Here is a 25,659-nt window from a genome sequence, read left to right on the forward strand (position 1 = left end):
ACGTATCAGAGTCCACATCCTGAACAACGGATACAGTAGATGAGGTTGGAGGAGGTGCAAGTGAACTCTGCCTAACCTGAAAGGACTGTCGAGGTCCCTGGACAGAGTCGAGGGAGGAGGTATTGCAGCCGGTGTTGCATCTTCTGCAGTTGCAAAGTGCTGGAATAACTCAGAGGGACAGGCAGCATCTGTGGAACCTAAGCCTTTCTTATCCATGTATTGTCCAAATGTCTTTTAAATGTTGATGTAGGTCCTGCGTCAACTACCTCCTCTGGCAGCTCGTTCCATATACCCATCACTCTCTGTGTGAAAAAGTTGCCCCTCAGGTTCCTATTAACTCTTTCCGCTCTCATCTTATACCTGTGTCCTCTTGTCCTTGATTCCCTAACTCTATATAAAAGACTGTGCATTCACCCTATCCATTCCCCTTTTTAAAAAAGACACTATGCTGGTGTAATTCATCGAGTCAGGCAGCATCCCTGGAGAACATGGGCAGGAAACGTTTCAGGTTGGGACCCTTGTTCAAATTGACAAGTATCAGACATTGTTCAGACTGAAGGTTATCTTTAGATTCACTTCACACAAGGTTTGGCTGGACAATATATACTAAAACTCTCGTTTGTTTGTTTGTTGTTCTTGAGCTACAGCCAAAACGGTACACGATTGCGCAACAATTTTAGGCCCACCTTACTAATCGTCGTCCCTTTGGTGCTAATGGAAGAAGTTTCATTGAAATCAGTGTTATATTTTAAAAGTTATTCACATTTTAAACTTTAAATCTATCTCCTAGGGAGGGAGGAGGGAGGATAAGGGGGGTTGGAGGGGAGGGGAGGAGGGATGGAGTGGGGATGAGGGGGAGGGGGAGGAAGAGAGGGGGGTCAGTGGGGGAGGAGAGGGTGCTGCACCAATGCAGGAGAGGTTTGGGCCCAACAGGTCCACTTGGTCTAGTTGAAAGTAAAATTGCTGTTGCTGTGTATCTGAAATGGAAATAGAAAATCCTGCAAACTTACCACAGGACAGGAACCGTCTGAGGAAATAGAAACTGGCAACAGTTTCATTAGTTTCACAGTCGAGAGAGTTTATTTATTAAGTGTACGGATTTGAACTGGAACAACATAAGTTTTATTAGCTGCAACTTTATGGGCACATGATACACAACAATAAATGCACAATGAAGTGTTAGTTTAAATTATCTGTACACCAGACCACAATTGTGCCAAAAATCAAAGTTCAATGTATACCGAGTAACCTAAGTATGTTTAGTGGTTGGATGGAGACGCAAGGAACTGCAGATGCTGGTTTACAAAATCGTCACTTAGTATGAAGAAGGATCCTGACCCGAAACGTCACCGATGCATGTTCTCTAGAAATGCTGTCTGACCAACTGAGTTACACGAGCACTGTGTATCTGTTTTATGTTTAGTAGTTAAATGTATCAGGTCAAAGATCTTTCATTAATGACTAAGGTTATTGGACTAAATCAATGTTGGTAGGTGTTAATGATTATGAATATTATGGATAAGCTGTCAAGAGGAATTAGTTATGTTTTTAAATATTAATATTTCGGGCTGTGAATTGCTTAAAGTTAATGGTTAGTTTTAGACACAAGGCATCGCAAATGCTAGTTTACAAAAAATGATACAAAGTGCTGGAATAACTCAACATGTTAGACTGAAGAAAAGTAGCAACCCAAAACGTTACCTCTCCATGTTCTCCAGAGTTGTTGCTTGAGCAGGTGAGTTACTCCAGAACTATGTGCCTTTTGGCGTTAAAACTGGATGTTAGTTTTAGTTGCTTGGAGTCTCAATTATCTGTTATTTGCTTATTTGTGCTGTATTTTTAAGATTGGAAAGCTGCTGGAAGAACCTAACTGAGCAGGTAGCATCTGTGGAGAGAAATGAACAGTGACATTTTGGTCTAAATCTTTCATCTGGGCTGAAAGATTGGAGGGGAAAGTATCCAGCACAAAAGGGCAAAAGCTACCAAGTAATTGGTGGACCCAGCATCTGCAGCCTCTTATAGATGTATTTAAATATTTATTTTTATCCTCTTTTATTCTCACTGGAGTTTACATCCCCCCCCCCCCCAAGGGAGGCGCAAATGCAACGCGCTGACCAGGTATTGAGGGTAGAGAGTGACTTCATGGTCATTGTTTTGGTGGACTTTAACAAGGCTAACCTCAGTCATGAGCTCCCAAAGTACAGACTTCATGTTACCTGCCCCACCAGATGGGAGAGAACACTCGTTCACTGTTACACTTCAATCAAGGACGCATATTGCTCTGTTCCCCAGATGGCTCTGGGTCTCTCTGATCATTGTTTAGTTCACCTTATTCCGAAAACTAAAATCTGCTAAGCCTGTAGTCAGAACAACGAAAAGGTGGACAAGCGAGGGCATTGAAAAACTACAGTCCGGCTTTGACTGCATTGATTGGAATGTGTTCAGGGAAGCAACCACAAGCCTCGATGAGTACATAGACACTGTGACATCCTATGTCAGCTTTTTGCAAGGGCAGTTGCATTCCCACGAAGACCCAGCTCTGGTTCAACAACGACAAGCCCTGGTTCACAGCAGAACTCGGACAGCTCCGCCAGTCAAAAGACGAGGCCTGCAGGAGCGGGGATGCAGACCTCTACAGGCAGGCCAAGTACAAGCTGAGAAGAGGAATCAGAGCTGCCAAGGAAAGGTACTCTGAGAAGATGAGGAGCAAGTTCTCAGCTAATGACACTTCTTCAGTTTGGAAGGGCTTGCAAGAAATCACCAGCTACGAGGAAAATCGTCAGCTGACCAATGACCTGAACGAGCTGAGGAAACACAATCTGCCACAGGCAATGATGGTCCAATTCTATCCTGCCATCGTAGAGTCCGTCTTCACCTTCTCCATCATGGTCTGGTTTGGCTCAGCCACCAAGCACGACATCCGGAGGCTGCAACGAATCGTTCGATCAGCTGAGAAGATTGTTGGCTGCAACCTTCCCCCCATTGACGAACTGTACACTGCAAGGGCCAGAAAGTGAGCGGGCAAGATCATCTCTGACCTCTCTCACCCTGGCCACAAACTCTTTGAAGCACTTCCCTCTGGAAGGCTACTCCAGACTGTCAAAGCAGCCACAACCAGACATAAAAACAGCCTTTTTCCGCTAATAGTAGCTCTACTCAACAACCAAAAGTCTGTAGTCTCTTTTTGCTCTGGTTTATTTCATTCGCATGTTTAAACTGTAATGTTGTATTCTTAATGTTTTAATGTTTTATGCTTTATTCTTAATTGTTTACTGTATGTTCGTGTTGTTACTTGCGAGCGGAGCACCAAGGCACATTCCTTGTATGTCTACATACTTGGCCAATAAACTTATTCATTCCTTCTCTCTCATTCCTTCATTCATTCCTTATCCTAAGTCATAGCATTGGAAACAGGCCCTTCAGCCCACCTTGTACATGCTGACTGTTGGATAGGAAAAGTTTGGAGGAAAATGGGTCAGGTGCAGGCAAATGGGACTAGCTTAGATGGGTATCTTGGTCGTCATTGACAAGTTGGGCCAAAGGGCCTGTTTCCCTGCTGTATTACTCTTTGGCTCCATGACCTTATAATGATGAATGTCAAGAGGGTGTCACCACACAATGACGCACGGTCTTGAATGTTTTGTGCAGCATCCAACATATCACAAGGCTGATGGAAGTGCAGTCAGAGCAATGCAACAATGTTATCAGTGTGTAAAAGATTCTGGTCTGCAATCTGAACTCATGGTCTGAAGTGCCACTCCAGAGACGTGAGCTCATAATCCAGGTTGAGGGGGAGTACGTGCACTCGGAACTGTTGTCGATAGATTAAGATCATTACCTGAGGCACGATCTATCCTTGCAGGAGTATCACGCATCACTATTAAAGAAGAGCAAGCATGTTATTCCCGTTGTGCTTGGCTTGTATTTATCTTTCAAAGACCATCTCTAAAATTCTTGCTATGTTTCTGCTTTGTTGCTTTTTCTGCAAGTGATACTTCAGTGATAGGGAAAATACTTCAATGGTTTTAAAGTGACCCGTGGTTCTCTAAGATTCTTAAAGGCACAATTTTCTTTCATAGAGTCACAGCATGGAAAGAGGCCCTTCAGCCCCACTCATCTATGCTCACCAAGATGCCTAAGCTGGTCCCACCTGCCCACGTTTGGTCCATATTCCTCTAAATCTTTTCTATCCATGTACCTGTCCAAGTGTCTTTTAAGTGTTGTCATAGTACCTGCCTCAACTACCTCCTCTGGCAGCTCCATCCATATACCCACCACTCTGTGTGGAAAAAGTTGCTCATCAGGTTGCTATTAAATCTTGTCCCTCTCACCTTAAACCTATGCCCTCTGGTTCTTAATTCCCCTACAATGGTTAAAAGACTCCATGTGTTCACCCTATCTATTCCCGCATAGTTTTCTGAAAGTTTCTTGAAATTTATTTTATTTACTAATGAAAGTAATTATGCTAAAACTTACTTATTTATGAATTATTAACTTAATTATGCTAAAACTTAAGTCTGAAGAAGGATCTCGACCCAAAATGTCACCCATTCCTTCTCTCCTGAGATGCTGCCTGACCTGCTGAGTTACTAAAGCATTTTGTGAAATGATGCTAAAACTTACTGTTGAAACAATAACAAGGGAACTAAATAGCCTACAAAATCTCTTCCATTTGTCTGCCTTTTATCGTAAAATGCTTATTGCTCAAATAGTTGTACAGATTCATTCAAAAAATCCCATGCAGTGTTATTGCTACATTCTCAAAGTTCGGAAGAGAGACTGAAACAGTGCAGTGAATCGCTGTTCCTTCACTTAGTGTCAGCCGTCAAAACAACTTAATGTCATGCAGGGATTCCATAAACTTCTATAAGGGACTGACATGGAATGCTATTTTGATCCATATATCCCAACATAAACAAAGCATGATAGCTTACAAGCAGTATCTGATATTTTAACAGTTCAGCTCCGATCCCAGGGCCAACAAAATGCACTTGGCAAATTGCCTTTATTCTCGTTCTTATCTAGATCTTCTTTGGGAGCTTGGTTGTCTCTGTAATTTAGTGTTTGCACTGCCCACATTAACTATGTGTGTATCATGCCCTATTGTGATGGAGGTGTTCAATATCATGAGGGTTTTAACAATAAACAGGGAGAAAACTGATTCCCAAGGTCAGTTGCCAAAGGACAGAGATTTAATGTAATTGGCAAAAGAGTCAGAGGTGTTATGAATTAAGAGGTTAGCGGAAGCAGATTCAGTAATGCCTTTCCAAAGTGAATTAGTTAAGCACACTGAGGTCAAAAAAATTATGGGGCTTTGGGGAAAAAGCACAGGAAAAAATGTGACTAATTGGAAAGATCTACCCAAGTCAACACGTGCATTATGGAACAAAAGACCTGTATTATTCTGTGATTCAACAGAGGTTGGTGGAAGAAACTATGGCTGTGACATGCCATTCATTCATTCATTCATTGTTGCCTATGATTCAAACAATTGTTGAAGCTACCTACACTCTAAACTTTGAGTGCTACTATAATCGTTAAAGGGCTGTTTCCATGTCTTAGCTGCTGTCCCTAAGATGAAACTGCATGTTCTGATGAGATCACACAGAGCCTTCTTTAGTGCCTTCAAAGAAAACAAAAGTCTTGTATTGATATGGTCCTTAGGAACCCTTAAAGTACTTTACAATTGCCGAAGTTCATTTAGATTGTTTCACTTTTGTAATGTTGAATAAAACCGAGTGAATTTGCACACTGCAAATTCCCACAAACAACAATGAGTGCATGATTAGATCTGTTTTGTTGATGGATACAAGAAACTGCAGATGCTGGCTTACAAACAAGACACAAAGTGCTGGCGTAACTCAGCAGTCAGGCAGCATCTCTGAAGATGGATGACATGTGACAAAGAACTGTAGATGCAGGTTTATACCGAAGATAGACACAACAAGCTGGAGTAACTCAGTGGGCCAGGCCCTTCTTTGGGTCAGGACCCTTCTTCAGACTCTCTTCTTCAGGCTATCTGCCGACCAAATCCCCCCTCACGTGTATCAACATTATTTGCCAGGCTTTGTCCTGCCCCTCGCCTCCCCTTTTCCAAATCCCCCCCCCTCCTACATTCAGTCTGGTTGGCTGACACACTGAGTCACTCCAGCACTTTATGTCTTTTACTATTTTATTGATGCTGGTTGCATGATTAATATAGGCCAATAAATAAGAGAGAGTTTCTCTTCAACTAGTGTATTCAGCTTTTTAAACTGAGGTAAATATATCGTTTTGGCATTGTCACTGGCATTGCCGAAAAGCGGATTAATTGTCAAACAATTGGTATTGGATCGTGAAGCATGTTAAATAACTTTCATGATTGGATAAACAAGTCTTTTTAAACACACAGTTTGCACATGAAGTACTATGAGTTTCTAAAATATCTTATGTTTGTTGCTATGCAGAAACAAAGAACTGCAGATGCTGTTTTATACCAAAGGTAGACAGCATCTTTGGAGAACAATAGATAGGTGATATTACAGGTCGGGACCCTTCTTCAGAATGAAAGACGTTTCAGTCTGAAGAAGAGTCACGATCCGAAACTTCACCATCCATGTTCTCCAGAGATGCTGCCTGACCCACCGAGTTACTCCAGCACTTTGTGTCTGTCTCATGTATGTTCCGGTTGGCTTGCCTGTTGTTGGACCGTGTTCCTCTGCATAGAATGAGTGCTCCTCCTCACGTACATTTCCTCTCTCACCTAACAGGAGCTCTCTATTGAAGATGTCACGTTACACACGCCTCTTGATAAACATTGTACGCTTGCTGGACCAGTTTGATCCTGAAAATAACAGCCCAGATCATTTTGTAAGCGATGCAGCTAAAGACTATAAGGTGAGGGAAATGCTGCAATGAATTAATCAAAGCATGTATCCATACGATAAATTAAACAATTTAGAAAGATTCTGCAGAGCTTCCTTTTGTTGTTCACCAAATATTATATAGGCCAGACACAAAGTGCTGGAATAACTCAGTGGGTCAGGCAGCAGTTGTGGATGGGAATTGACATGCAACATTTTGGGTCGGGGCCTTTCTTCAGACTCAGATTATATTGGAACTTTGACAGCTACTGGCTTTCATCTTTAACTAAACTTTCATTATAGAATAACACAGGTCCAGCAATTACATTTTTATTTATTTATTCTCTTTTTATATTGACCAACTTTTGCTGGTATTTCTCTCTGATGGGCTGTTGCATATTTCAAAAATCAATTGGGGATGTCAACTGGAATTTAATGAAACACCCCCAAAAGTTCATGGATTGTGGAGGTTTTCTTACACATTTTACTCAAATTCAAAAAAAGAAACTACAGATGCTGGAAATCTGAAATAAAAACAAAAAATGTCAGAAACATTTAGCAGAACTGACAACATTGATGGAAAGTCACCATTTCAGGTCCTGGATCCTTCATCAGACCCTTCTTTCTAACAAAGTCTCAGACCTGAAACTTTAACTCTGTTTCTCTTGAGGAGTCAAGATTGTATGTACCGACATGGGTACCGACAAAGGAACATTCTTACTTGCAGCAGCATAAGAGGCCTGTAAATGCAATATGCATAAATAATATATATAACAAACAAATTCAGTCGATTAATAACCGCAATACTAGTATAAGAAAGAGTTAGATTTAGCTCAGGGCTAAAGGAATCAAGGGATATGGGGAAATGGGGATATGGGGAATGGGGTTCTGATTTTAGATGAACAGCCATGATCATAGTGCTGGCTCGAAGGGTCAAATGGCCTACTCCTGCACCTATTTTTCTATGTTTCTATAAAATGCCCAAATTACCCAAATGTCGCCTTATCTGCTTAGTGTTCCCATCATTTTCTGCCTTTTCCAGCATCTGGAGTTGTATTTTTATGTTGTTTTCATCTAAACATCTTCAAATATAATGGCTGAAGAAAGATTGAATTTGAACTGGACCTTCAGCCATTTATAATAGATTGGGCAGCATCTGCAGAGACAGATGCAGGGATATGGGGTCAGGTCTATGACCTTCAACAGATTTGTAGCATTTTGTGCTTTGGGTAATAGCTTTTCTGCAAACAGTTGATCACTTCCAGTGAATAGGATTAGAGCAAGCAAATTAAGTATGAACAAGTGAACCAGATCTGACTTAGCAAACTAGATCAATGTAAACAAACACTGTATAGACTCTGGAGTGACAGTAACTCGGCTCCAGTCAAGCCACTCAATTGAGCATGAAGCATTGGAGGAACTCAGCAAGTCAGGCAGCATCTCTGGAGAATATGGATAGGTGACGTTTAGGGTTGGGACCTTTCTTCAGACCCGAAATGTCACCTGTCCCAGTTCTCTAGATTCCACCTGTTTAGTTTAGTTTAGGGATACAGCAGGTAAACAGGCCCTTCGGCCCAACATATCCACACCAACTATTGATCACCCACACACTAGTTCTATGTTATCTCACTTTTGCATCCTACACACGAGGGGCTATTAACCAGACAGCACCCTTAGTCAGGAATGAACTGCTGTGAGGCAGCAGCTCTACCACTGTCCTTTTAATGTAAACCAACGTTTGCTGATCCTTGTTTCTACAAACCACCCAAGAGATTGTTCTCCTGATTCCTGAGTTGAGAATCTGTGTGTCATTCTCTTGCCTAAACAAAAGGTCCCAATAGTTCCTAGATTCTAAAAGTTATTTAGTCCAACAATTTAATGGTAATATTAAATTGATTTTCCCCAACGCTTTAGTAAGTTTTTGCCTTTGCGTTGTTGAGATCAAGTGGGGACAGGTTTGGATATCATCCCTGCATCAGATTAATATCACTTATTGTGGAAACTTATAAATGGAAAAATCATTACAAACGATATTAGAGTACTTGCGTCACCATAGCCCAAGCAAGAATCAACACCTACATGGGAATAAGCAATAAGCAATCTTTGTCTTTTTTCAATGAAAACGCAGTGGATGTTCTTCCAGAGTATGATTACTGAAAATATTGAGGGGTGGCACGGTGGCACATCTGGAAAAGCTGTTGCCTCACAGCCCCAGGGACCCAGGTTCAATCCTAGCCTCCTATGCTATTTGTGTGGAGTTTGCACGTTCTCCATGTGACCAAATGGGCTTCCTCCGGATGCGCTGGTTTCCTCTCGCATCCCAAAGACATGCGGGTTTGTCGGTTAAATGGCCTTTGTAAATTGCCCCTAATGTGGATGCGAAAGTGGGATAGCATAGACCTAGTGTGAACGGGTTGGTGTGGACTCGATGGGCTGCAGGGCCTGTGGTCACAGGGAGAACTACAAACTCTGCACAGACAGCAACCCAAGGTCAACATGGAACCCGGATCTCTGGTGTTGTGAGGCGGTGGCTCTCCCAGCTGCGCTTCTGGGCCTCTCATATTAAGTGACCAAAGAAAGGAAATTCAGAACTTGGAAATCAATTAACATTCATAAACTGTTTCTGAAGTTACCTGAATCTGCTGCTGATTTTGCTGTCTGATAACATCTTCCCTTGTATCGATTTTACTGTGTAGAGCATTTAGATGAAACATTCGTTATCTGTGGAGAGTATCTTGCTGAGGAAACAAATGAGTTTTCAAATGAGTTCCCCACACAGCAGACCGATTCAGAGTGAAGTTAATCGGTTATTCACTGGTCCCTGAATTGTAATTCTGCAAACTCAAGGAAGCTGTTTTAGATGAGCAAATCTGATTGAGCAATACTTAATGTCTCATCCAGCACCTCCAATCCTGCACTAATCTTGCACCGATATAGGTGCTGAGATTTGCAGGATGATGACGGATGAAGAAGGTCATTCACCCCTTCTTCTGAATGTTTTAGATGGATGAACTGACCAGCCTTGCCCCACACCTGAACCACCAGCATACATTGCTTCTTAAAATACACCAGGAATAGATCTAAGTCTTGACAGGACACCGGCAGAACTTCGGGGAAACGTTGTAAATAGCCCAGTATTCTGCCAGTGTCCCTGCAAATTTACAGCAGATTTGGAGAACTTTTGCACATGTAGATGGAAATTGGGGGGTGACTTTAGACTTTTGACTTTAGATATATAGAGATATATAGAGATACAGTGCAGAAACAGGCCATTCAGCCCACCAAGTCCACACCAACCAGCGATCACCCCGTACGCCAACACTTTCCTACATACTAGGGACAATTTACAATTTTACCAAAGCCCATTAACCGACAAACCTGCCAGTCTTGAGAGTGTGGGAGGAAACCAGAACACCCGGGGAAAACTCATGTGGTCACAGAGAGAATGTACAAACTCTGTACAGACAGCACCCGTAGTCAGGATTGAACCCGGGTATCTGGAGCTGCAAGGCAGCAACTCTCCCGCTGCGTCACCATGCCGCCCCATCACTATTACCACCGTGTAGTTCAAAATACGTTTGGATACATACAATGAACAGTTTTAAATATCCAAGGCAATTTTACGAGACTAATTCACCTACAAACCTGCACATCTTTGGGATGTAGGAGGAAACCAGAGCACCCAGAGGAAACCCACATGGTCACAGGGCGAACATACAAACTCAACAAAGACAGCACCCGAGGTCAGGATCGAACCCGGGTCTCTGACGTTGTGAGAGTTATGGGCTAAATGCAGGCAATGGGACTAGCTCAGGAAGGCAGCTTAGTTGGCTTGGACGAATTTGGGCGAAGGACCTGGTTTCTTACTGCACACATCTATGACCTGATTTAGAGGCAAGAGTGCTTCTGATCCCCAGTGCAATTAATGCTCTGTCAAAACTGTGCATCTGCGACACCCCAAACAACCTGATGAGGGTAGATCATCACAGTTGCCAAGTTGATGGTCCAAAGCTGACCGATATGAATAGGGGCATCATGTCCATCCAGCCCATGTAGATATGTGCACACTAGGCACTCCTGTGCCCCAACCTGGAATGGAAGAATGTGCATCGTAACCTGCAATCATCTACTCCATCCCATTGCTAGTCCAGGAAGGTCACTAAGTCTAGGCCTTCGACATTTGCGTTAAACACCCTTCTTACTGTCAGCCCAAGCAGTACAAGGCAGAAACAAAGATGGGATGAGTTAAAATTGATGCAGCTCTCCCTAAAGTACATGACAGTCAATTAGCCCAAGACACAGAAGGTATGTAGTTAGAACCAGTGGCCTCAATTCTGAGTAATTGGCTGGAAGTCAAAGACTTGCTTTCACAGTTCCAATTTACACAGGCCATTAACTCCACGCAATTCAATTGAGAATGTGACTAATGATGTGCCTTCATGGAGCTATTGATTCTGCCAAGTCTGTATTTACGGAAGTGCGTCTCTTGCGCGTCTCTTGCGCTTGAAACAATGCCACGGTGCTTTTCAGCTCCAGCTCCATTTAAGGCAAGGTTATTGTGCAGGATAACTTTTTATTGTCAGTTGTGGTTTATTGGCAGACACAAGATGAAGTTGAGCAGACATTCCTGGTGGAAGTCCTGTCAGGCTGTTTATATTACAGACCACTGCTCAATATGGTTGTGAATGGATTTTACATCCGAGATGGAAAGACCTTCCTGCGGTTGGACTGGAATCTGTATGCGGGTAAGTGATGGTACAGTAGCCGTATATCTAACTTTGTTATTTGCCTTTGTCTTGCCTCCTGTAAGAGATGTTGGAGACTAAATTGAATTACCCTGGGAAATGGGATTGGAATGAGTGTACTCATTGATTGCAATGGTGGTGCCAAACCAATTTTGTGTTGTCTTCTCATTGTAAAGGCTTCTGCTTGCAGCAGGGCTCACCACAGTGTTGACTGGTTGCACACATCTTCAGGGGGCCTTTACTGTGACCAGATAGCACCAGTTGAGATCAGGGCCGGATTAAGCTAGTGTGGGGCCCGTAGCAAATGTTATAAAGGGGCCTTAAACACGGGACAAGGTGACGTCACCGCCCGCACCCCACGTGACCTCACCCAGCCAGCGGCCACGTGCTCCTCCTCCACCAATGACAGTTGCCCGGGCCGGGAGGCGGGTTGCAACCTCCGTTTGGCGAACACACTCGTCTACGCTCCCCGAACACACTCGGCCCCACTCCCCAAAACCAAAGATTGACACAAAAAGCTGGAGTAACTCAGTGGGTCAGATAGCACGTCCGGAGAAAAGGAATAGGTGACATTTTGAGTCGACACCCTACTTCTGAACTTAGCTGTTGTCCATGACCTGGAAAGTAGTGTAAAGAATAACACTGCTTGGGAGAACAATGAATCTAAGGAGTTTGAACATTGTTGGAGGAGGGGAAATGCAGGAGGGACATCCAAGGCCAGGAAGCAGACTAGATGACAGCGAGTTGGGGCATAGGGTCTCGACCCGAAACGTCGCCTATTCTTTTTCTCCAAAGATACTGTCTGACCCGTTGAGTTACGCCAGCTTTTTGTGTCTATCTTCGGATTAAAGGAGCATCTGCAGTTCCTTCCTACAAGTCTGAAGAAGGCTTTCGGCCCGAAACATCACCTATTCCATTTCTCCAGGGATGCTTTCTGACCTGCTGAGTTACTCCAGTTTTTTTTGTATCTATCTTCTGACTATTAAGCACTCTTGACTTGACTGCCTTGACAGAATATAGCAGAATATAGCATTTGAAGAGGTGTTCATTAATCTTGCCCACTTGTGTGAAGTACTTTCTAGGTTCTGAGAACTTCATTAATGATTTCCACCTTCGTAATATGCCCCAACTGGCTGTCATCTGGTATGCCTCCTGGCCTTGGATGTCCCTCCTGAATTTTCCCCCCTCCAACATTTTCAGTACGATGTTCAAACTCGTTGGATCCATTGTTCTCCCATGTTTTACACTACTTCCCAGATCATGGATAACAGAAGTTCTGAAGAAGAGTCCCAACCCAAAACGTCACCTACTCACTATCCCGCGGTCTAGGCTTAAGCTCAGGGGTGACCGCGCTTTTGCGGTTGCAGCTCCTAGACTGTGGAACAGCATCCCTCTCCCCATCAGAACTGCCCCTCCATCGACTCCTTTAAGTCCAGGCTCAAAACCTATTTCTACTCCCTAGCGTTTGAGGCTCATTGAGGAGACGCTGTGAACTGTTTGCGTGCTACTGTATGTTTCTTTTTTTTTCCTTAGTACCTAATCAGATGTACAGCACTTTGGTCAACGTGGGTTGTTTTTAAATGTGCTATACAAATAAAATTGACTTGACTTGACCTATTCCTGTTCTCCAGACATGCTATCTGACCAGCTGAATTACTCCAGCTTTTTGTGTCAATCTTTGGTTTAAACCAGCATCTGCAGTTCTTTCCTACACAGTTTTTAATTGTCATCTGCACTGGGAGCAAAGCAATGAAATTGTTACTTGCTTCTGCTTTATAGGGAAACTAACACAATAACACAACAAATAAATATACAAGAAATAATAATACCATAAATTATCAGTTATACAGGTCCACCACCGATTTTACGCCAACTGGTGGTGCGGCACTTCCTTTAATCTGGACAAAACTGTGAGATCACACTTGAAATATCCCCCAGATCCCCCCGAAAATATGGCATCTATGCCAGGTGAGGCGGCCGTTCTCGACCTCATTGGGACTTGCGCGGCCGATCGGCGGGTTGAATTTGCCCCCTGCGGCCGGGACTCTGGTACTACAGCCCATCCGGAGCCGGCAGATCCGTTCCCATAGCCAACTTCTGCAGCTGATCAGCGGGTCGAATTTCCCCCTTGTGGCCGGGACTCTGGAACTTCAGCCTGGCTGGAGCCAGCAGATCCGTTCCCATAGCTGACTCCCAAGGCTGACTGCGAGCCGGTATCTCGCCCCCCCCCCCCCCCCCCCAAGGTCGTGACCTCTGTTGGTCTGGCAAAACAGAAAATCCAGCAACGCCTTGAAACCAAGGGTGCCAGAAAATCAGTGGTGGGTCTGTACTAGGAAGCCAGACCACACTAAAGTGTGTTGTGCAATCTTATACAAAGTCCATAGTAGTCTGGTTCGGATAATTGATCACCCTCAGGCACCTCCATCTCTTCCCCCACTTGCAACCTCTGTCAATCAGGGCTTGTACATAATGTTCAGCTGCTCTATCTCATCATCACATACTTAGCACTGACCAAGCCTCACAACCTCAATGACTATTTCAATTAAAAATTAAGCTACTTTTATCGATTATTTTTTCCCCATCATTATACCCCACGTTGGGGACGCTTTGACTGAATAGTCTAATCAAGTCTAAAGAAGGATGCCGACCTGAAATGTCACCTATCCTTTTTCTTCAGAGATGCTGCTTGACCCACTGAGTTACTCCAGCACTTTGTGTCTATAGAATCATACAGTCATACAGTGTGGAAACAGGCCCTTTGGTCCAACTTGCCCACACCGACCAACATGTCCCATCTACATTAATCCCACTTTGCCTGCATTTGGCTCATATCTCTCTAAACCTGTCCTATCCATGTACCTGTCTAATTACAACTTAAACATTGCGATAGTCCCTTCTTCGACTACCTCCTCCAGCAACTCATTCCATACAGCTACCACGCATTGTGTGAAAAAGTTCTAATAAAATCTTTCCCCTTTCACCTTAAACCTATGCCCTCTGGTTCTCAATTCCCCTACTCTGGGCAAGTGACTCTGTGCCTCTACCTGATCTATTTCTCTCATGATTTTATACTCCTCTATAAGATCACCCCTCATCTTCCTGCACTCCATGGCATAGAGTCCCAGCCTGCTCAACTTCTCCCTCTTGCTCAGACCCCTGAGTCCTGGCAACATCTTTGTCAATCTTCTCTGCACCCTTTCCACTTGACAACATCTTTCCTATAACATGGTGCTTAGAACTGAACACAATACTCTAAATATGGCCTCACCAGCATCTGATATAACTGCATCATGATCTCCCAATTTCTATACTCAATACTTTAATTGATGAAGGCCAATGTATCACAAGCCTTTTTGACCACGCCCATCTACCTGCGACACCACTTTCAAGGAACTATATACCTGCACTCCAAGATCTCGCTTCTCTACAACACTTCCCAGAGTCCTACCATTCACTGTGTAGGTCCTGGCCATGTTAGACTTTCCAAAATGCAATACCTCACATTTCTCCATATTAAATTCCATCAACCATTCCTCAACCCACCCATTGTCCAACTGATCTACAGGTATGTCCTTTTATTCTGAGGCTGTACCCTCTGGTTCTAGACTTTCCCATTACTGGAAAGCTCCTTTCCACATCCACTCTACCCAGCCCTTTCATTATCTGGTCAAGGGCAACTGGCACGGAGGAACACCATCATCTCCAGATGCATCTGTATGTCACACACTAACTTGGAAGTATATCATTATTCTTCCACCATCTTGGAGCTCCTTATGGAAATACTTCCAGCTCAAGGACTGTAGGGATTCAGTTCATCACTTTCTCAAGGCCACTATGACTAGACATTAAGTCCAGTCCAAGCAAGCAACATGTATATTCCAAAAATTAATTTAAAATTATTGAGGTAACTAGTGCATTGGATTGCAGATGGACCATTCCTGATTTGTTTGACTCAATTCTTGTTGTTAGTTGAAAGATAACATTGTATTCCCTTTGCTCTCTTGCAGTTATATGCTATCTTGCGACTTTTCGGCTGAAAGAACTGGGCCTGAAACACTTCACCAAATTTATCAATTCCCAGGATACGAACAAAATGCATAAAGTGAGGATAGCAAAGATTTATCATTGGAATTTTTATTCAAGGTGTCAGATTGTTCAATAATTCCACATTTACTTTTCACAGTTCCTTAAATTCTTCTTTGATGCTGGGAACCTCAATACATGGATAAAGGATGAGTGGTGCCAATTATATGAAGTGGCATATGTAACAGAGAAACTGATTGATCCTCTGCTGAGGTAAATCAAGTAAGATTGCTTTCCATATTAATTTTCAGTGTATCACCTCTTAACTGAATTGGACACTATCAATGAGACATAACACGTACCTAACTAGCACAACTGACAGAACACAAACTCTTTCACCAGTCATCCCAGTTCCTGAGCTCACTTTACCCTATTTTTTTAGCAGGTTTGCTAAATTGAGAAGTTGGAACTTCAATGGGGACTGAAGGGGAATTTTTTCACAGATTGGTTGGAGTCTGGAATGCCAGCTCTGGGAAGGGGGTGGTGGAGGCAGAGACTCTCACACCATTTTAGAAGCTTCTAATCATGTACTTTGTTTAGTTTAGCGTAGTTTAGAGACACAGCATGGAAACAGGCCCTTCAGCCCACTGAGTTCGCACTGACCAATGATCCCTGTACGCTAGTTCTATCCGACACACAGGGGCCAACTTACAGAAGCCAATTAACCTACAAACCAGCATGTCTTTGGAACTTGGGAGGAAACTGGATAAACTGGAGAAGACCCATGCGGTCACTGCGCAAACTCCATACAGACAGCGCCCATAGTCAGGATTTCAGCCAGGTCTCTGGCGCTGTAAGGCAGCAACTCTACTGCTGCGCCACTGTGTTGTTTCGACACAGTGAATCAATAGGCATAGAAAACTACAGATCTAAAGCGGGTAAATGGGGTTAGTGTAAGTAGGAACAACAGGTGGTATTTACTCAGTCGGCCGAAGGGGTTGTCTCTGTGCCATCTAACTCTGTGGCTCTATAACTCTCTTAAACCTCTGTAGCACAGAGCTCTGTAGCGCAATCGATAGAGTGTTGGACTTCTTTGATGCATACCAGGTAATTCAAAGGTTGTGGGTTCGAATGACACAGTGGTAGAGTTGCTAGCTTACAGCACCAAAGACCTGGGTTCGATCCTGACTACAAGTGCTGTCTGCACAGAGTTTGTTCGTTCTCCCTGTGACTGTGTGGGTTTTCTCTGGGTGCTCTGGTTTCCTCTCGCACTCTAGAAATCTACAGGTTTGTAGGTTAATTGGCTTTGGTAACATTTTAAATTGCACTTAGTGTGTAGGATAGTGCTAGTGATCGCAGGTCGGCTGGACTCAGTGGGCCGAAGGGCCTGTTTCCGCACTGTATCTCTAAAGTCAAAATTTCATTATCCCGATTGCAAATTGATTGGGTTATTCACTGACCTATATATATGCTACACAGACTAAATGCTTGAAGCCTCGACATTAGACATAATTTTTTTACGATGTCTGCTCTGTATTATCTTGAGATACAATGAGCCAGTGTCTTTCTTTGATTATTTCAAGCACATCTAACCTGGTAAAACTGAACTGTTAGAATAAGTTTTGGAACAAGTTATTGAACCAGGAACAGTAACACAGAGAGAAGGTACTGCAGTGCCAGAGTAATTCAGTGGCCAGGCAACATCTGTGGAGAACATGGATAGGTGACGTTTCGGATTGGGGCGCTTCTTCAGAATAGAAAAACACCAGCGTGCGGAAGAGAGTAGTAGTAGTAGTAGGAGAGTATGTTTCCACGAGTGGGAGAGTCTAGGACTGAGGCCATAACCTCAGAATAAAAGGACATATCTTTTAGAAAGGAGATGAGGAGGAATTTCTTTAGTCAGAGGGTTGAGAAATCATTGTCACAGTCGGCTGTGGAGGCCAAGTCAATGGATATTTTTAAGGCGGAGATTTACAGATTCTTGATTAGTATGGGTGTCAGAGGTTATGGGGAGAAAGCAGGAGAATGGGTTGAGAGGGAAAGATAGATCATCCATGATTGAATAGCTGAGTAAATTTGATGTGCTGGATGGCCGAATTCTGCTCCTGGAACTTATGAACTTATAGCATTAAATGGAAATGAAAAAGTGCAGGGCCGCAAGGAGGTAGGCTGGGAGATCAGAAATACACCCTTAGCTTTTGGGAGAACCATTCAGTCGTCTGACAACAGCGGATAAAGAAGCTGTTCCTGAATCTGCCTGAGATGATTCCTTGATGTTAGCGCTGAGGGAGAGTTGTAGTTTTGGGTGAAATATTAAACCAAGGCTCCTGCTCCCAGTTTGAAAGAGAAGATCCAAAGGCAGTATTTTGAATAAAGGACTTCGCCTCACTATCTTGGCTAATATTTCTCTTTCAACATTACTGAAAAATAGTCTGGTTATTACCTTAATGTCTTTGTGGGACCTTGCAGCTTAATTCCGTTTTCCTTGTATTATGACATGGACTGCACTCTTTAAAATCATTTTATTGGCAGTTAAGCACTTTAATTTGCCATAAGATTGTGTGAAGTGGTATTCAAAGTAAATCATTCGATTTATGTCACACTGAATACAGTGCTACTATAAAATGGTAACATAACTCATAAATGATCACTCTGCTGACGGTGTTAACTTCTTGTTAGAATACATTGAAACGCCAGTCTTGCTCCAAATAGTCATAGGAGGGCAGACGAGTTGCGTGGCAAAGTTCATACATGGTCATTTTTGCTTCTGCTACCATTAAATGACAGTAACATTGCCTTCCTATTTCTCTTTCCTCCCTTAAAATGCCGATTAGTGCTTCCCCCTTTGACCAAGGTTTTAATTATCTCGTGGCCCAGCATCAAGTTTACTTTGCTTTAGGGCTTCATACCTTGAAATGCAAGACGACAAGGGGCCTCCTTATATAGATGTATAAAACTACGAGGGGAATAGATAAGATGAAAGCACAGTCTTTTACCTTGAGTAGGGGAATCAAGAACCAGACGACATAGGTTTAAGGTGAGAGGGGAAAGATTTAATAGGCTCCTGAGGGGGCAATCTTTTCACTCAGAGTGTGGTGGGTATATGGAATGAGTTGTTAGAGGAGGTAGTTGAGGCAAGTACAATAACAACATTGGAAAGACACTTGGACAGGCACATGGATAGTAAAGGTCTCGAGGGTTGTGGACCAAAGGCAGATAAATTGGATGAGCTTAGATGGGGCATTTTGGTCGGCATGGACGAGTTGGGCTGAAGGGCTTGTTTCTGTGCTGTATGGCTCTATGACTCTAAGTCTCAGGACTATAATTACAACCTAACCCGGATCTAAGAACGTATAATCTTTTCCAGGCCTGACCCAACCATCACTGTTAATATAACAACCACATAAAAGCTTATTTACATGCAGTAAAAGTAAGCAAATCATAAAAGTCAGCAAATCATCTTCACATGCATAAAACACTGAATTGATAAAACGCAACAAGTCCAATGCAATTAAAACCCAAATGTGCTAGACAAGAGTGTTTAATTGTCATATGAGACTGAGACGTTCAGACTGAAGATGGGTCCCAACCTAAAGTGTCATCTATCCATGTTCTCCAGGGATGCTGCTTCAGGATTTTGGAGCTACTTTTTTTGGTCATTCATTTTGGTTACTGAATTACCAAAGTAACTCCAGCTTTGGTTACCTTCTGGAGTACTCCAGCATTTTGTGTCTTTTATTATTTCTTGCCTCTTTTGGCTGTGTGACGTGTTCCAACCTGAAGGTGAGTTATGTTTGCTTTCCAGAGAGATCAACATATTTTAATACAATGTGTATCAGAGCCAATCCTCCGGTCATCAAATGCCCACAGGTGATCTCCAGGCATTACCAGAAGTCATGAGAGGGAGATAAAAAGCCAGAAACTAAGCCAATAATTCTTTATGCTGCTGCATCCAAGGTTTTGTTCATAGGTTATAGGAACAGAATTAGGCCATTTGACCCATCAAGTCTATTCTGCCATCCAACCATGGCTGATCTATCTTTCCCCCTCAACCCCACTCTCCTGCCTTCACCCCATAAACCCTGACACCCGTACAAATCAGGAATCTGTCAATCTCCGCCTTAAAAATATCCATTGACTTGGCCTCCACAGCCTTCTCAGGCAATGAATTCCACAGATTCACCATCCTCTGACTGAAGAAATTCCTCCTTATCTCCTTTCTAAAGGTACATCCTTTTATTCTGAGGCTATGGCCGCTGGTCCTAGACTCTTCCTCCAGTGGAAACATCCTCTCCACATCTACTCTATTCAGGCCTTTCAATATTCGGTAAATTTCAATGAGGTCCCCCTCATCCTTCTAAACTCCAGCGAGTAGAGGCACAGTGCCGTCAAACCCTCATCATATGTTAACCCAATCATTCCTGGGATCATTCTCGTGAACCTCCTATGAAGTCTCTCCAACACCAGTACATCCTTCCTCAGATATGGAGCTCAAAACTACTCACAATACTCCAAAAGCGGCCTTATAAAGCCTCAATATTACATCCTTGTTTTTATATTCTAGTCCTCTCGAAATAAATGCAAGCATTGCATTTGCATTCTTTACTTCGACTTGCAAATTAACTTTCTGAGAATTGTATCTGCAGGTTACAATATGAAAGTTCCACTCATTGTTCACCATATTGCTCTCTGTTTGCTAAAGCTGGCAGCCAGATATCATGGACATCATTGAACATTTGGCTAATGTGCTAGCTAACAAAGTCGTTCACAAAAAGGAGAGTCAACCAGTAACAGTGCCGAATGAATTCAACATCACCAAGCCTAAACCACGATCCATTCCAATGCCTGAGGAAATTCCACAGCTGGAAGTACAGAGAAAGGTACGTGCACTGGGTGTCCCTCCATCTCCACTGGGGTCGGTGAGGGAAATTAAAATGTTGGGAGTTAAATAGTTATAGAGTCATACGACACAGAAACAGGCCATTCACCCCAACTCATCCAAGCGAATCCCATTTGCCTACATTTAGCCCATATGCTACTAAACCTTTTCTTTCCATGTACCTGCCCACGTGTCTTTTAAATGCTGTTATTGTACCTTTCTTAACTACGTCCTCTGGAAGCTTGTTCCATATACTCACCACCTCCTGAGTGAAAGGATTGCCCCTCAGGTTTCTATTAAACTCACCATAAACTCGTGCAACTGCAATCTTTTGTTTAATTTCTTGCCGGCTCTTGCCCTTTTCTGAAAATGCTGATTCTTTTTTGGATGTGGAGTTAAAGCTTAGTCACCCAAAGTACCTTCAATAAGTGCTTTGTTGGTAGACTTCTCGGTCACTGAGGAGTCGAATTCTGTGGTGATCTAGCCTGAATAGCACACAAAACGGAGTGTTTCTCGGTATCTCGGTACACGTGATAAGCCAATACCAATTTACCATGTCTGCGCCCATGGAAGAAATTAAGGGATATGAAAGGTATATGGAACCTACCCAGAGGAAACCTACATGGTCATGGAAAGAGGTGTAAAGTTCACACATAGCACTCGAGGTCAGGATTGAACATGGTTCTGGTGCTGTGAGGCAGTGGCTTGACCTGCTGTGCCACTGTGCTGAATAGGAAAGGAATATCTGCCCCAAATCTTCAGAAGCCACACAGTGCTGAAGCCACGCAGGTCATCCTGAACAACTACATTGAACAAGTCATTTCCCAGACGTGTTGCAATAACCAACAAGAATGCTTCAGTAATGGGCAGAACTGTGAAAAATGGTTTAATAAGCTGGACGGGGTTCTCCAGCTCGAAGGGAGATGTCTCAGAGGCGACATTGCAAAGACATACGAGATCTATAAAAGGTGCAGAAAACAAACTTTCAATCATATTGGACAAGTTGCCGCAGCAGGACAAGGAGGTACAGATTTATGTTCATGAAGAGCAAAGCTAATGCGGAAGCTGGGCAGTATTTCTTTGCATAGAAAGAACTTGCAGTCAGTTTGAGGGCAGAAGATTAACCATCTGCTGGCCCTTATCACGGGAAGTTCAGTAAGGCCGGCTTACTGAAAAGATGTGATTAAACAGGATGAAAGGCATTCTTCATCAAAATGTGTCTTATGATTCACATGTCTGCTCCTATATGTGTCAGGGCTCCTTGAATGAGATACAGCAAAGTGCATTCATCACAGTTCAATTTTATTGAGGTCACAACAGCTTTTTACAGGGTTAATAGAAGTCGGGACATGGAAGTGATTTATTTTTACTTGTGCTTCGTCACACTGTGGGTAAGTTTTTAAACTCTATCCCCAGGGAACATAGGCCGGAAAATATCCAAATTAATTACAATGTAAAGAAAAGGAACTGCAGATGCTGGAATTGTGGGTAGAACACAAAGTACTGGAGTAATATCCAAGATGCCGCCCAAGCCAGGCGACACTGTGTGCTCGTAACAGAAGTATATCTGCAATCACGCATTACAATCGCTCCACTCTTAAATCTCTACTCCAATAGCAGATCTGAACACTATGGATGGCTCGATTGTAATCAGGTATTGTCTTTCCTCTGACTAGTTAGCACGCAACAGAAACTTTTCACTGTACCTCGGTACACGTGACAATAAACTTAACTAAACTAAACTAAACTAAGCTGGTCAGGACATGGATAGGCTTTCTAATTACGTTTCTAGTCAGGACCCTTCTTCAGACTGATTGTAGTTGCGGGGAGAAAGCTGGAAAAATTGGTTGCAGGTATTGTGAGGTGCGGCATTAATGTGTCAAGGCGATACAGTGTACACGATCAGATCCATGAAAATGTCCCCAGTTTCCCTTGTAGCGATCAACAGTTCAGTGGTTCAATGGTACTTTATTATCACAAATACCTAGACACAGTGAAATGCTTTGTTTTGCATAGATAGTGTAAATGCACAGTATCTTTTACCCAGAATCGGAGAAACCCGAACTAGAGGACATAATTTTGAGGTGAGAGGGGAAAGATTTAATACAAATCTGTATTTTGTATATGCCCATGCTGACCAAGATGCTCCTTCTACACTAATTCCACTTGCTCGTGTTTGGTCCATATCCCTCTAAACCTTTCCTATTCATGTGCCTGTTCAAATGCCTTTTAAATGCTGTTATATTATACAGAATACAGAGCTTTATTTGTCATTCGGTACCAAGGTACCGAACGAAATTACTTTCCAGCAGTCACACAAAAAAAAAAAGAACACAAGACACATGACCCCAACACAAACATCCATCACAGTGACTCCAAACACCCCCTCACTGTGATGGAGGCAACAAAACTTCCACTCTCTTCCCCACGCCCACGGACAGACAGCTCGTCCCCGACCGACCCGCACAGTCCCCGCAAGGGGATGGAAGTCCCCACGGCCGAGCCGCACCGGGCGCTGAAAAGTCCCGCGGCCGAGCCGGGCGATTGAAGGCCCCGCGGCCGAGCCGTACCGGGTGCTGAAACGTCAACTACCTCAACTGCCTCAACGTTATCTGCCTCAACTACCTCCTCTGGCATCTTAATTCCATATACCCACCACCCTCTGTGTGAAAAAGTTGCCCCTCAGGTTCCTATTAAATCTTTCCCCTCTCATCTTTAACCCGTGTCTCCTGGTTCTTGATTCCCCTATTCTGGATAAAAGACTGTGCATTCATCTATACCTCATTATTCATTATACACCTCTATAAGATCACCCCTCATCCTCCTTTAGAAAACGTTAAAGAGCAAAAACAGAACAAGATGGAAAACCTATGCATGTTAAAAGACTAAATAAGAATTGAAAAAGGCAAACACACTTGTTCAAGCAATGATGTAAAGTCATTGCTCGTAACTTCTGGCCTGCCATTTTAACATTGTTGTCACTGGAAACAATAATCAGGAGTAATTTTACAGGCATAAAGCACATGAGTTTTCCCTGGGTACTCCGCCTTCCTCCCACAACACAAGGGTATGTTAATTTGCCTCTATAAAATTGCCCCTCGTGTATATGGGCAACACAGTGGCGCAGCAGTACAGTTGCTGCCTTACAGCGCCAGAGATTAGATTCGATGCTGACTATGGGTGCTATCTGTATGGGGTTTGTACATTTTTCCTGTGGCAGCATGGGGTTTTTCTCTGGGAGCCCCATTTTCCTCCCACACTCCAAAGACTTGTTGGTTAATTAACTTTGGTAAAATTGTAAATGATCCCTAGTGTGTAGGAATCGAAGGTATTTATTCACAAAATGCTGGAGTAACTCAGCAGGTCAGGCAGCATCTCGGGAGAGAAGGAATGGGCGACGTTTCGGGTCGAGGCAAGGGTCTCGACCCAAAACGTCGCCCATTCCTTCTCTCCCGAGATGCTGCCTGACCTGCTGAGTTACTCCAGCATTTTGTGAATAAATACCTTTGATTTGTACCAGCATCTGCAGTTATTTTCTTATACTACCTAGTGTGTAGGAAAGTGTTACTGTAAGGGGATCACTGGTCGGTGTGGACTCGGTGAGCCGAAGAGCCTGTTTCCCTGCTGCATTTCTAAATTCTAAAGTGTGGGGAATTGATACATAAGTGGGATAGCATAGAACTAGTGTGCATAGGTGATTGATGGGTCGCCATGGACTCAGTCGGCCAAAGAATATATTGCCATGCGATATCTCTAAAGTAAACTATTTCAAAGGTTCCAGATGCTAATAATCTTGAAGGTCCAACATAAAACTGAAGTTAGATCGGAGGAATGGATTAGATAGGTCTTCAGGTTATGTTTTAGGTCACTTTGATATTTGCTGTATCTGGCTAATATCGCAGTCAATACGTGCACCTGCTATAGTCTTGTTCTTACAGAATACAAATTCAGTGCGAGAAGTCATCAAAATATCTCCAGGGAATTCTCTGGTGCTCATCAGTTACAGGTTAAATGATTACCTTATTGCAATGTATTTTGATTAATATCCAGATGCAGTGAGGTTCCCAGAGAAAAGAGCTTGGAAAATGCATTATTTACAAACATAAATCCAACAAACTGACTCTTTTGCTGTCAAAGCTTTTCAAATTAGGAAAGAGCTTGATCTGACAATAGTGGCGATGCTTGCACTTACTTGGGAATTCTAAACTGAGTTTGATAAAACCTGAGGTAACATTTATATAAAATGGTGAATTTAGGAAAAAGTAAATGTAATCAGAAGAATTAAAATGTGCATGAAAGACAAAGTACTGGAATGACTCAGCGGGTCAGGCAGCATCATGGAGAACATGGATAGGTGACATTTTTGAGCTGGGTCCACACCGACCATCGATCACTTGTTCACCTTCATCAGATTGATTGTAGTAGCGGGGAGAAAACTGGAAGATATCTGGGAGGGCTGGACAAAGCCTGGCAATTAAACCATCCTATCACCGACTAGAGAGGGTCCCGAACTACCATCCACCTCACTGGTGATCCTTGGACGATCTTTAATTAGACTTTATTGGACTTTACCTTGCATTGAACATTATTCCCTTTATCCTGTTTCTAAACACTGTGGTAGGCTTGATTGGAATCATGTATAGTACTTCCACTGACTGGATAACACGCAACAAAACGCTTTTCACTGTACCTTGGTACACGTGGCAATAAATCAAATAAACAAAACTAAATGATGGATTTAAGAAAAGCTAGTTGAGAAACCGAGGGAAATGTTCTTCAGGTAAGATAGGGTGGGAGGAGGCTTAAGTGGAGAAAGAATGGAGATATATAGAGTGGGTGAGGAAAATGGCCTGTTTCTGGTAAAAATGAGTGCTCAGCAAAGCAAGAGGCTACAGCACCATACAGTGGAGGAGACAATGCTAATTTCTTGTGTCATTGAAATTAATCTATTATTACTGGACACACAACTTGGCATCATGTTCGGCACAGACATTGTAGACCAAAGGGCCTGTTCCTGTGTTGTACTTTTCTATGTTCTGTACTCTGACTTGGTACATTACAACCGTGACTATTCTTTTCCAATGGTGACTTTGTGTTGCCTGCATTATATTTGTGGATGGTAAGAGTTTAAATTAAACTAGCGGATGATGTGTACCATCTTACATAGCAG

General features: G+C 43.0%; 1 protein-coding gene across 3 annotated transcripts in view; it reads left to right on the forward strand.

Moving 5' to 3' along the window:
- cfap99 (cilia and flagella associated protein 99) overlaps positions 1-25,659 on the forward strand; it is a 77,749-nt gene that overhangs the window by 3,145 nt on the left and 48,945 nt on the right. For all 3 annotated transcript variants that reach the window (XM_078431878.1, XM_078431870.1, XM_078431861.1), the window contains exons 2-6: positions 6,750-6,876; positions 11,443-11,587; positions 15,595-15,689; positions 15,771-15,883; positions 20,313-20,490. In XM_078431878.1, the coding sequence (XP_078288004.1) occupies positions 6,766-6,876; positions 11,443-11,587; positions 15,595-15,689; positions 15,771-15,883; positions 20,313-20,490 (642 nt within the window). In that variant the 5' untranslated portion in view covers positions 6,750-6,765. The remainder of the gene's footprint in view (positions 1-6,749; positions 6,877-11,442; positions 11,588-15,594; positions 15,690-15,770; positions 15,884-20,312; positions 20,491-25,659) is intronic.

This window comes from Rhinoraja longicauda, chromosome 3 (genome assembly GCF_053455715.1).
Source record: "Rhinoraja longicauda isolate Sanriku21f chromosome 3, sRhiLon1.1, whole genome shotgun sequence".
Taxonomy (NCBI): Eukaryota; Metazoa; Chordata; class Chondrichthyes; order Rajiformes; family Arhynchobatidae; genus Rhinoraja; species Rhinoraja longicauda.